This window comes from Strix aluco, chromosome 17 (assembly GCF_031877795.1).
Source record: "Strix aluco isolate bStrAlu1 chromosome 17, bStrAlu1.hap1, whole genome shotgun sequence".
Classification (NCBI taxonomy): domain Eukaryota; kingdom Metazoa; phylum Chordata; class Aves; order Strigiformes; family Strigidae; genus Strix; species Strix aluco.
The window spans coordinates 2,835,776-2,848,799 of NC_133947.1; the positions used below are offsets into that span (position 1 = coordinate 2,835,776).

Consider the following 13,024-nt stretch of genomic DNA (forward strand, 5'->3'; position numbering starts at 1 on the left):
CAAAAGCCTCTGACAGTCCCTATTTGTAACAAAATAGTCGTTTTCCTGTTTGTTCCAATGTAAAACCCTTCCTGTCAAAAGCATTTTACTGGAACCAGAAGCTGGACAGCTAAATGTTTTTCATGTCCAAAATACTCTTTTCTTCCCAGTTCTTTTTCATTTCATGCTTTAATGACAGGCCTGGAAGTTTGCTGGTACTTTCATTAGGGGAGAGTTGGTCAGTATTTCTTCACTGTTATTTACTTTTCAGCTGAAAAAATGGCTACATGTTTTTTCAACTGTAGTTTTTTTCCAAGGGAAATTTTTCTTTTGTCCTTTTTTTAACTGAAATAAGCACATTTTTATGTTGAGCTGTGTTTTTGGCAGAGCACAAACACCAGAGTGTTACTAGTGATGATCAAAACTCAGCTGTCACAGTATGGGTCATTTTATACTGACGATAGCGTGCATGAAATGCAAACAAACTCATTTGGCCCATTTGCAGCCAAACTCCTAAAATACTTCCAGCTTCTAATTTGCCTGAAAACTTTCTGCATATTGCCATGACGTGCAGAGGGGAGTCTCCTGGGTCAGTTTTGATATATAAACCCAATCACTTCGGCAGCATTAGCTCATCTGCTCTGTCCTGACTTCCCAGCTGTTTATTAGACTGAAGTTACGTCCTCTGGCCGCGCAGGGCAAGGTAAGATTGATAGCTGAGGTGAGCAGCAGTGGGGGGTCTGGCAGGGGGACTGACTGGGCGTGTTTTGCTGGGCATTGCTGGGATTTGGTTGGAGCATCGACAGGGCTGAATCTGGGGGGATGCAGGCATGGGAGCGGGGTGGCTTTACCTCTCTGTTTTGAGAATGTGACAGTGGTGGGAAAGGTGAGGGGTTTGGCTGTGCTGCAATCATTATGGGGGGGTTCCCAACCTCTTTTTATCAGTGCGGGCAGGTGGGCATCCAATAAAAACACTATTGCAGTGACGATGCGGTTTCTGCTGGTGCAGGATGATTAGTATGACAGACTAAAGCAGCTTTTTCCAAATACAAGCCAAGTCTCCAGCTATCCTCTGTGTAAAATGAGGGTGTTATTTCTAATTCCACTGTATAGATAGGAAGACAGACAGTTGACAACTGTGCTGGAGGGCTCTGGTGGAAGGAGCAGGGGCGGAATCAAACCCAGGAGACTGATCTGTATTTGGGGTAACACAGGTTTGTGCTGCCCTGTGCCAGGGCCAGGCTGGGGGTCAGCACATCGATGCCCAGATGCCTCCGTGTTGTTCCTATGGGATCTGCTCTCCTGCTCCGTCAGACCCAGATTTTACAGAGCCCTTCAGCACGCGACTGCAGCTGGGCGTCCGCTGTGCCTCAGGTCGGCAGATGCTCCAGCGCTTCGATGAATGAGGGCTTCTGTCTTCCTCGAGGAGCTGCTGCTCATGGCATTACAGTGGGGCAAAAAGCAGGTGGAAAGGGAAAGCTGTAAAATGCTGGGAAATGCATCCCTTCAGCTTCACATGTAGTCTCTCCCTGACTGCCCCGACTTCACAGCTAGGTATTAGGAAGCAGAAGTGCTAAGAGCACTTCTCCGTGTCCTGGTGGGGGAGATAAAGTCTTCATTGCCACTTTGCTTTCCATGAGAAACAGTTGTTCTGTGAAAAAGGGTCTGTTTGTACGGTAATTACCAGTGGAAATTTCGGGGTGGCTGTGCTGTCTCCCCTCCTGCTGCACGATGATTACAAATGGGCTTTTCTTCTAGGAGCAAAGTTGCAGCAAGACCATGGCAGATCCCAATTTCCTAGATTATTAATAATAACAATATCATTTTCTTTCTCCCCTATTTCTGACCCACCCTGCGCTTCCCTTTTAATTAATTCTCTTCTCTTGCTGTAGACACCGCAGTGACACCAGCCTGATTTGTAATGTAAATAGGCAGCCCAGTGTAAAGGCGACCTGCAAGAGCACCGCAGGGCTCTAATTATAATTTTCATTAAACTCCTTCTGTTTATGAATATCTGAGCAATCTGGCATTGCAGCAGGAGCAAGAGGAAATTAAAGCAACATGACCACTTAGCTACAGTGTCAGGGAGCGGGGACCCAGCTGTTGAGCAGAAACTGAAACAGGGTTCCTACGGACAAAGTTTTGAAGAGTTATTTCAGCTTTGGCATCCTTCCTCTCTCAAGCTTTTACCCCAGTTGCAGGGCTTGCATGTTTTCCCTTCAGAGGATCTGGCTGGTGCAAGTGTTTTACACGTGATCTGTTTGTGACCTAATTAAGGGGATCAGCTGCTAGAGCTCCCGGTGCCATGTGCAGGATGGAGCTGAGGGAGAGCGGCTGCTGAGCAGGATGGGGCGGGTGGAAGGTGCAGAGCAGAGGGAGAGGGACCGTCAAGCAAAGGGGAGAGCAGGGAGCTTTATCTAGAAAGGCCCCGGTGGGGTCCCACAAAAGATCAGCGCCACAGAGACCATTTGTCCACACGTGTTGGGGCAGAACCTGCTGAGTTTAGGACTGCTCTGACACACAGAGCTATGCAGAAAGTGGGGCTTTGCTGGCCATGCTACATGGACACCAAGAAACTCTCATCCTGGTCTTCCCCTGGATGAGAAAAAGAGCTTCAGGTGGCTTTCTGCAGGTGTTTTGCCTTCAGAGAGGCGTTTTGTAACTGAGGCTACAGCTGACCCTTGGTGAGGAGAAAGTGCTGCAGGTGCCAGCCATGAATCAGACAACAGGGGACACTTTTGTTCATAAAGCTAGAGGCAGGGGATGGTCTCATATCACTTAGACACAGCAAGTCTTTCTTGGGCTGTGTGTGGACAGGACAGAGGAAAAACTGAGCTTGGCTTTTTAAGCCTGAAGCAATAGTTTCTTCCTCCTTTGGGGAACTGCCAGTAGTATATACAAGGTCACAATTCAACTTTGGGGTAACCAGAGGCAAAATAAAATTGCAGTTTGCAGTAAGTGCCTATAAACTAGCAAAGATAGCCATCATTTTTTCTAAACTGGGTGAGTCTAGCTGGTATTCATGGGCTTTATACAGTCTGTGAGTTTTAGTCTAACCTCTGAATGATTTTTAAGTCTTTCTAGTGCACTTAAGAGCTCATGGGAATCTCTGAGCTGTTCCCAAACTGCTGCTTCCCACGTCCAGGAGACTCCAGAGAGCTGCATCATCAGAAGGCAGGCTGGGCAGTCCTGGCCCAAATAGTCCTTCAGTACAGCCTTGTACCTCCTGTGCAAGTCCTGTTTATGTGTTTGTTCTCTCCCTCCAGCAGCAGAGCTGGCTCTTTTACCTAAGAAGACAATACTTAAGGTAGCAGATCCAGAGGGTATAGGGTATATTCTCTATGCCAAACAACGCCTTGCCTAATTTTTAAGTATTTTCACTTTTCCCCTGCATCCCTGTCATGTGAATGAGCCCAAACTTTTGATAGCCTTCCTGGCTGAGCAGTGGCAGGGATCACAGAATATAATGCCCTGTTGGTAGGAAATAAATCTCTCTATTAGAAAATTAAATTCCTGCTGATCTCCAACACCGCTCTGCCTCACAGCCTTTATAGTGTTTAGATGGCTTCATAAATGGTAGCAGATCTCCCGAGGGAAATGGCTGGTGAGTTAATGGCACGTCTTTAATATACTCCACTCAACAGGGAAATTTGTGCTACTGGTGGGAGAAGGTCTGTCCCGTCCCCGTCCCGTCCCCCCGCCCCCAGTGCTGAAGCTGTCTGCCACACCAGGATGCTCTTTGTGGGGAGCAGCAGGGATGTTTGCCCGTGATCATCAGTACGAGGTGGGCTAAGATGGGACAGCAAGTCCTCCAACAGGCGAGGGAAAGGCGGAACTGCCACAAGTGTGGAGCCTCAGCCTGGGGTAGGGCGGTGCCTTACAGAGCATCTGGCTGACAAAAATGTCCAGCACGTGTTGAAGAAACTCATTATATTTTATGTCTGTTGCAAATACAGTCACGTCCCTTTCGTTGGAGTGCCCCCCCTCTCTGTTATAAAGCTGGAGAGCCAAAGCTGAGCTGTGAAACTGAGGGAGGAGAAAAACGTTGAGGGGGAGCACTGTGGGCACAACAGATTAATTCAATTATGTTTGGGAAACTTCGGTTTGAGTGTTGATGTAGCTTACAAATAAAACAAGTTTGTCATTCTTGTCAGAGTGCTTTTTTGCCTGGATCACAAAGGCACCTGCTTATTAATTTAGCCTGATTGCTAATCTCAGCAATCAGCAATCACAGCAGCATGCAGTACTTAGATGCTATCAGGAGACACAAGCAGGAGCGCGGGGAGCAGAGCAGCTGCACAGACACCTCTCTGCATCCCTGCGGTCTGAGCCCTGAGCCGAGATGGGATCCAGGAGAACCAAACTGGCCAGAGGCTGGGTGGGGTGTACAGAGCACAACCTGACCAGGCACGTAACTGACCCCGATTTGGGAGAAGTTTAGGCAATACAGGGCAATAATTTTACTGAAACGTTCCTCCTAGGAAGCAGTCTTTTTTCTAGGAGCTGTATTCTGAGCATCATTTAGAAACTCAGTGCTGGGAAACCTCTTCTCTCCTCTGAAACGTTATGTGCAAGAGCCAGCTAATTAATTGTACTGCTGAGCACCCTGTTTAGAGGGTTGTGGAGCAGGAGAGGGGCTGCCACGCTTGGGCTGCACCTGGGCATATGCCATTTGGTGGGGACCATGGACTATGGAGTCTTGCTAGAAAAAGTACTGCCAGCTACTGCCTTACACCCCAGTGCCTTCTCTCTCCCTTCACATATTCCTGCTGTTTTGCCCACTAAATGGCACAACCCAACACTTGGAGTAAAAAGGTTTGAGAGGTTTGTGTGCATGAATGCTTGTGCACAGCCCACGTCTTCAGCCGAGCGAGGCTGGTGGCCATACGTGATGTACTAGGAAACCTCAGTCCTTCTGAAGCTGGAGCCTCAACTCCAGACACAAACAAACAGGCTTCAGTGTCAGTCTCATCCCTTCTGTTTAGCAAGGATTGTGCCTTTCCTGGAATGCTAAGCAGCATTTGGGCGTGTGGGACTGAATAATGACTTATCTTTGCAGCTAGGATGTTTCTGAAAGGCATCGGCAGCAAAAAGCGTAGGGATCAAGGTCAAAGCAGTGGCACTCCTGAGAGCATCATTCCCAACACGCAAAATGATGCTGGGAGGGGAGAATCCAGACCACAAAGGTGCCAGGCCAGCAGGAAGGAGGAGGTGAGGGCTCAGTGCTGGGCTGTGTAACGGCAGGATGCTCCGGGCTTCAGCAGGGAAGTTGTGCTGAACCACACCGAGGGGTTATGTCTGCCCGGGCTCTGCACTGGATGGTACTGGGGGGGCAGAAGTCCTGATGCTCAGCTGTGGCACCTGCAAGCTGTGTTTGCTGGAGCGTAACGCCCCAGGAGCGGCCAGTCGCAGGGCAGTGACCTGGTGTGGGGCTCACACCAGCGATGGGGACTTCTCCAGCTGCCTTGTGGGGCCCTTTGGCAGGGCCTGGTCTTCAGGCCATCACAGAGACCAGAGTTTGCTTCTGGAACATAAATGATTTAAGGACATAAGCTCTGCTGTTGGAGGCCTCTCTAATGTCTGTGTGAATAGAAGGGGTTTCAGCAGCTTCTGGGGAGAAAACAGACCAAACGGAGCAGAGAATGGGGCTTATTGTATCCGGTGGCCAGAGTGGCCAAAGATGTCTGAGAGACAAAGTGACAGAGACCTCCTATGCAATTAGTCTCTTGACCTCTGTGGTTCGGTGAGGGATGCCGGGAAAGGCGCTGTGGATCACAAGGCCCCAAGGAAGGTTTCCTTGACAACACTTACTGAAGAAAAATGAGATTTCATGAATGCAGCGGGTATTAGCACGTGAGATGCTGACTTTAGAAGAGACAAGGACGTGGCAAGTAGCAGAACGACCCCCTCGGATAGGGGGATGTGAAGTAGTGGCTCAGTGAACTGCTTTTTTCAGATAAACTTAACTAAACAGCTATTACAACCATTAATATTTATTTCGAAATGCAGCCACTGTGGTAAAAGCAGACTTATTGTTTAATAATTTTTCTACCCACAAAATCTTCTCCACCTTGAATAAGCACTGGCACGGAAGAGAATTTTCTGCTCACTGCTGATAGTTTCACCACACTGCAGCGGGGGTTTAGGATTCTTTAGATCCAGCATTGTTTCACCATTTACAAACGCAAAGCAATTGTATAGAAAGACTATGTATAATAATATATCATAATAATACTAATAATACCAATACAATAATAATAATAATAATAATAATAAACAGAGCAGACAGGTGTTGCAGTATTGCCAAACTTAAACTGTATGGAAGAACCAAAAATAAGGATATTTGTATTCAAAACCTGAATAGATACATTTTTAAAATGATGTATTTGAGACTTTTTAATTTCTTCCTGCTGTTTCAGCTGGCTGGACTTAAATTTTCATCCTTGATGTCTCATAGGGATAGCAGCACTGTGACTCTGTCCTGAACTCAAGCTGTCAACCACTGCATGGCCAAAATACCTCAGAAAATCAATGCAAGTTTTTCCTCAAGAAAGACCCATGACCTTTCTCAGTGAAAGTCTTGGCTGCTCCGATGGTGTTTGCACAGTAAACAAAGAGCATCTTCTTAAAAAGCAAAGCCAGTTGGCAGGAAATCAAACGCTGGATCAACGCGTCGGGAATCAGCCAGGCAGCCCTGAACATCACAGGAGCGCGGTGGTGACCGAGGGCTGTAGCTGAGGCTCTTTCTCAGTTCAGGCTAGAGAAAAAGTAAATATAGGGGTTTAAGTTGCAAATTTTGTCTGTGTTGAAGCTGTAGATACGCACACAGGGGCCCAAGGCGGCTGTGTACACCGCTGACCAAGGGCAGTGCAGGAGTTGGAGCAGTCTGTGAGGCTATGTGTCCTTAGAGCAGTGAAAGACAAAGAGTAGCAAGAGAGTTTTCAAGTTTTTATAGGCCAAGTGGAGAATTGTCTAGGTTTCTGGGTAAAACATTTTTTCTTTTTTTCGAGAGTATCACCCTTAAGTCCTGGCTGGCCCATAGCAGTAGGATCAGCCTTTCCCATTTGCTCCATTTATTGCATGCTTGTAAATTCATTTCTAACATTTAATTTTAAAAAGAAATCTCTTATTAAAGCTGAGCTTGGGAAGTGTAGGTTTGCTTGCAGGAACAGATACATAAAGACGTGTGCGTGTGTGTAGGCAGGGCATCCTCTGCGTACCTGTCGTTGGGCTTTCTGAGCATCTTTCCTGCATCTCTATGAGTTATGCCAATACCTTGATAGTGATATTTGTTATTTTGTGTCCCAATTGATTTCAGAAATGCAGTGAAAGACACAGATCCAAACCAAGTAAGATTAAAGGCTTTAAAAGCTTAACAAACTAAGAAGAACAAATCTAGCTGGTAATGTGGCTGTGATAGTAGGCTGTAAAGGACAGGGAGTTAAAGAATTACAGGTGACTGACTTGTTCATCAGCATCCCTTCTTCCTTAGCAGTATGGCGGCACAAGGGGAACAGGTTGAACTCTCCAGCTTATCAGCACGACAGGAACAACAGAAGACAAAGATGAGGGGATAGAATTTGAGGGACCAGAATTTAAACAAGCACCCCCCAGCCCATGCTGAATCAGCTCGGAGTGTCTTGCTGGCTTCGACATCTGCCAGTGCCACTGTCCTGCCAGAGCCATTGCAAACACAACCGGAATGGTTTGAACCCCCCAACAAGAAAGTATTCCACAATTTGAGATGTTTTCTAAGACTATTTTCCTATTCTGCAATGGGCTCCATCAGACAACGCTCTCCTCCAGCTCAGGTGCAGTTTCCCTCTCTGGTGAAGTTTTAATGGTGTGAAGACCTTGAGCGTGTCCCGTCGTGCTGGCTTACAAAGCCTGTCTTTGCTCACTGTGTGTGCGCTACGTGATAGGGCTCTGTAAACTGCAGAACATCTTCTCTGCCTTTCTTATCTTTCCCGGCTGTATAAATGAATGATAGCCCAACAGAGAGCTTTGGCTTGTTTTGTTTGCCTGGCTAACAATTGCTTCACATGGTTATTTGCTATTCCAGTTTCACTCAGATCAGCAGAAATATGGTTTATTTCAGGAGAGAAAAGTCTGCCACAACTATTCTGATTTTAGTACTGCAACAAATCATTTAATTTAATGAATGAAAAGTAAAAATGTTCTGTGGGCTAAAGAAGCAAAAGGAGCAGAAGGAATCCTGTTTTTAATAAGAATAGTCATAAAGAAAAAAATTTGTCCTCCCTGATGGAAAGGTCCTGTCAGCTTTGAATGGGTTGAAACCTGTGCCACAATCTGTGAAATTTCTCTTTACAACCAATATCTCTAGAATATAATAGGCTTTCTCAACAGAATAGTGTGAATCATCATAAAGAACGCTACAGCAAGGATATTACTCTGCAGACACTTGGCAGCAGCAGAGAAAGATGGCATTTCCCTGCTCACCAAGAGGGATCCAAGAGAGGTTCAGTACGAGGGTGCAGATATATCATCCCCATAGGCAGGGGCAAACCCCGGCCCTGCCATTTCTGAGCCAGACTGAAGGAACCAGGGCTGAAGGGTACCATGACATTCTTCACATCCCAACCCCCAAACCAAGGCCAGCTTAGCACAAACATCAGCCCTATTTACCTGCAAATCTCAGCAGCATTTAATGGGTAAGCTTTGCACACAGACCTGTAGTGTAATGAGTGAAACGGTTGTTTATCTATTTGTTTTTAGCAAATATTTCCTTAATTATGCTAAGTTCCTGAGGGAACAGGGCTAAGCCCAGGGTAACTTCAGGCTGCATTTCTGGATCGCAGCACTGACTCACTACCTGTGTGTCAGTAACACAGTGTTAGAGTTTCATCAGTAGCGTTTGCGCTTGTCATCAACACACATCTTACAGAAAATGGCTTTTATTTTTATAAATGAGGAAGCAGCTTGCCTGAGCTCACACATCACACAAAGGTGTACCGACCCAGCTCCCGCTCGCCTTAGCTGAACCGGCAGACAGGCCCAGCAGATCTCTGTACCAGCTGAGTCACGCCTGCAGCTTCCAGGGACACAAAACCATCAAAAAATGTAGAGAAAGTGGCAAAGGAACATAAACCAGGACAGAAACAACCTGGAGACAAGGGCAATTGCAGTAAGGAAGAGGGAAGTATGACATGAAACTAACTGCTGGGATCATGGGGAAAAATCCAGTGTGGCTGGGGACCGGAGAGCTCGCTAGGAGCTGTGCCCCAATCTGAAGTCAGTGTAGATTGGCAGGTCCATTGCCAGGACGGTTGGTACCTCCCACTTCACAGGCCAATGTCTTCCCCAATCCAAACAAGCCAGGAAACATCACAAAGCTGTGGAAGGACAAGCTTTCCCCTTTTTATACAGCCCTCACGGCAAACGTTAATTTGGGAGAAGAAAACACTTTTCCAGACATGGATGCCCTGATTCTAGAGTGGGAAAACTCATGGCAGAAGGCATGGTAGGAAGGATTTGTCTTTATCCCCCTTTTCAGAGCCTGAGGGCATGAGGTGAAGCTGAGCAGGGCGTTATCTCTGCGGAACACACCCCCATTGTGTCCCCTTGGCTAATTGATGCACCGCGGGCGCTGGCTCTTGTGGCACATACTCCTGCGTTAATATAATGCACAAAGCCAATTAAATGCCTGATTGGATGAAGCGGTCACAGTCAAGTGACCCATTGTCAGCCAGTCAGGATTCAAAATTTCCAAATATCGTTAAGGTATGTGCGTTAATCCCCTCCTAAAAGATTAAGCATTTAACCTATTACTGCTGTTTCTGATGAGATACAGAAAATCTGCTGTGCTCGGGGGGGAGGGCAGGCTGAACCGTGAAACGAGCAGCGCTCGCCCTGCTCCAGCCCCAGCGCCCCACGCGTGGCCACGCAGCACATCTCACATCATCTTCCAGGGGGTTCAAATGGGTCAGAACAGGGCAGGGTGTGTTGCTTCAAAGGGAAGACTAATTATTTTGCAGAAGAGACAGATTTGGAGACTGCCTCCCATTCCCTTCCCACTCTCTGCCCGCCTTTGCCAGTGAAGAGAGATGTCAGAGAGAAAAAGCTGCTACCACCATCCTGATTGATCTCACTTAACCAGGGCTGATATAGATTTCTTTGAAATACAGACTTTTGTTGAACTTCCAGGGTAGCGTTGAGAATTGCAATACCTTCCTAGCCCAAGAGAGGTATGAAGGTAATTTCCCCACTGATCCAGGAAGAAGGAGGAATGATGGTCATTTAATAGATGTGGCTTCCCTCATTTTGTGGCTTGACTGGGACCTGCAACCACTTACATCCTGAAATGCTTTAAACCATTACAGAAGCTCCAGTGCTTGGTCCCCAGCTGCCATTTAAAAGCCAAGCCAGGAAAAGATGTCACATAGCTGATTACACACAGTGGACAAGGATCACCCATGGTTAATGTCTAATCAGTAGTTAAATTAATATTGACTATCGATGGCAAATTGTAACGATTTATTTAGGTGAAGATAAATATGAAATGTCATCATGCAATCCCAACGTACTACTATGATACTTAAACACACTTTGAATTCTTGCCCTGATAGGGAAATCTCCTGCTGTGCCTTAGCATGTAAAGCTGCTGGGCAATGGGGGGAGGTTGGTTGTTCTGTGTTAGCGAAGACAAGCAGAGAGAAGGTCTTGGGCACTGGGAAAAAAACTGCAGGAACCGTTTTTCACCCTCCACTCACTGTTTTTCCTACAGACATAGTATTTAAAGGCTGTGGGGATGTAAAGGCTGGCATGCAATTGCATGTTTACTGTGCTCTTTCAGCTGCACGCCTAACAGCAGTTCGGATCCAGGTGACCAGTTGTTGCCTGATACACAGATGATAGCTACAGATGAAAAGCACATCTTTATGCAAATATGATTTGAAAATCAGGCCCAGCACTTCAACAGTAATGGGGTTTTATTTCTAGAACATAATACTAGCCTTGAACCATGTTATTAGTGCTGGAGAGGAACACAGCCTGTCCTGGGAAACTGATGCGTTTGCAGAATTTCTTTGCTGGGTGGCAGCATTTTCTGTGGGGCGAAGGTGGAGGAGAGAGTTTTCTCCTCTCTCTTACTTTGATGGATGTGTGCTGGAGAGCAGAAACACGAGAAGTGTCAGGAATGATGGAGTGATGCTGAAGGCTCTGACAAATGAGCTCTTGAAAGTCCTGCTGCAGCCATTTAAGATGTTACTGTCCCGCTGCTCACCTCTGCCCTCTGCCAGGGCCACCTCCGCCTCACAAAGTGCACAGGAGAGAGCACGTGTCCCCACACGGGCACTGGAGCTCACTGCTCTGCGGTAGCTCAGCCATCGGAGGAGATGGGATGGGTACAACGTGGAAGCAGGGGCATGTAGACACATGTGCTGTCCTACTGACCTGGTAGTAAATTGCTTTGGGACTGGAGCAACATCTTCAGCCGCTGCAGTGATTTGCTGAGGGAGCGTGTCAAAACCTTGAGAACAAACATCACGAGTCCAGAAGCTGTAACTCTCCTTTTCCTTCTCCCTTCCAGCTTGCTGCATTAGAGAGGCAAGTGTTTGATTTCCTGGGATACCAGTGGGCCCCTATCCTAGCCAACTTCCTCCACATCATCATCGTTATCCTCGGCCTGTTTGGCACTATTCAGTACAGACCTCGCTACATAGTGGTGGTAAGTAATATCCGTTTTGTTCAGAGCCATTCAGAGCCTTTCACAGCCTCTGCTCTCGTGGGATATGGCAAGTGATGAGGAACTGAGTGAAGCCCTTGGGAAATCAGGCACGAGTGCTGTAAACAGTTTTAGCAGGAGGTGTCTGGCTCTGCTTAGGAACACATTGTTCAGCGTGCTGCAACTTTACTGTACTTACGCCAGACTTGGAAGATTTCCGATAATTATTACTGGTACCAAAGTAACACCGAGACACTGCACAACAGAGAGGGAGAGCTAAATGCTGGACAAATGCATGGCAGAAGCTCTTCTACTCCCTCCAAACTCCTGCCCCTGTGTCTCTAATCAGGTGAGGGACCATCTGCATATGGGAAACAAACAGAAGAAAATGACTCCAGTGCCGACTCAGGCCATTTAACTGCCCCCAGCCGCATCACATATATCTAAGCTAATTCCAGTGACTTCCTAATGTTTATTGCATCTTTCTCTCCCCGCCCCCATCCCCTTCTAGTATGCCATCTGGACTGCAGTTTGGGTCACCTGGAACATCTTCATCATCTGCTTTTACTTAGAAGTGGGAGGGCTCTCAAAGGTGAGTAGGAGCTTTATGGGTGAGTGCCCAGGCTTGGTATCAAAGGGGAGGGAGCTCAGCTGTGAGATAAGGGAGGGGGTGGTTAAGGTGAGTGGTAGGGTGCTGCTTGGGAGCAGATCCTGCCTGTGGCAAGAGCTAGGGGGTGGAGGAGTACTGCTTGTTGTAGGGTAAAAATGGGGAGCTAATATTGATTTCTGGAGCCCTTTGCTGGTCAGTCTGGCTGCGTTGACCTGGACCAAGGACCTTGCTGTAATTCTATACCTGACCAGCTCTTGATATTTTTTTGCCTCCTGGTCCTGCTGAAGACCTGGTGCACTTCAGCAGGTTGTTGCTGCACCAATATTTCCCATTGCACCTTTTGGGAGAGGCTCTTGTCTCTGATGAGCAGAGAACCAGAGGGATGCTGGGAGGCTGGCACATCTCTGAATGTGGCCTCAGAAGCGATATGGCTTCCCTGTCTTAATTTTTCCTTCTTAAATACAGTGGTAGTTATTCATGGCTATTGGCCAGGGGTGTTGTGAGTTAATATGTGAAGCTCTTTGAAGACTAGATAAGCTAAGTATTGCTGTCTGCTTAATGAGGGGTGAGTCAGAAATAATAAAAATGGGAGGCAGGCCCTAAATTAAGCCTGGGCTGTAAGCAATGAATTACTAAGTGCTGCTGTAGCTTAGCAGACTCGGAGCAATTATAGGATACAGGTTCATTTCTGAGCACTCTACGTCTGGCTTAAATTCCCAGGTCATACATCTAAGTTGCAGTCATAATTGGAA

At 47.0% G+C, this 13,024-nt stretch overlaps 1 protein-coding gene across 4 annotated transcripts in view; it reads left to right on the top strand.

Annotated features, from left to right (window-relative positions):
• The window catches only part of NKAIN4 (sodium/potassium transporting ATPase interacting 4), a 54,057-nt gene that overhangs the window by 14,178 nt on the left and 26,855 nt on the right, over nucleotides 1-13,024 (top strand). For 3 of the 4 annotated variants that reach the window (XM_074843555.1, XM_074843557.1, XM_074843554.1), the window contains exons 2-3: nucleotides 11,528-11,665; nucleotides 12,174-12,254. In XM_074843555.1, the coding sequence (XP_074699656.1) occupies nucleotides 11,528-11,665; nucleotides 12,174-12,254 (219 nt within the window). Of the gene's footprint in view, nucleotides 1-7,682; nucleotides 7,791-11,527; nucleotides 11,666-12,173; nucleotides 12,255-13,024 lie in introns of those variants that run through there. The other variant, XM_074843556.1, reaches the window with a different exon arrangement.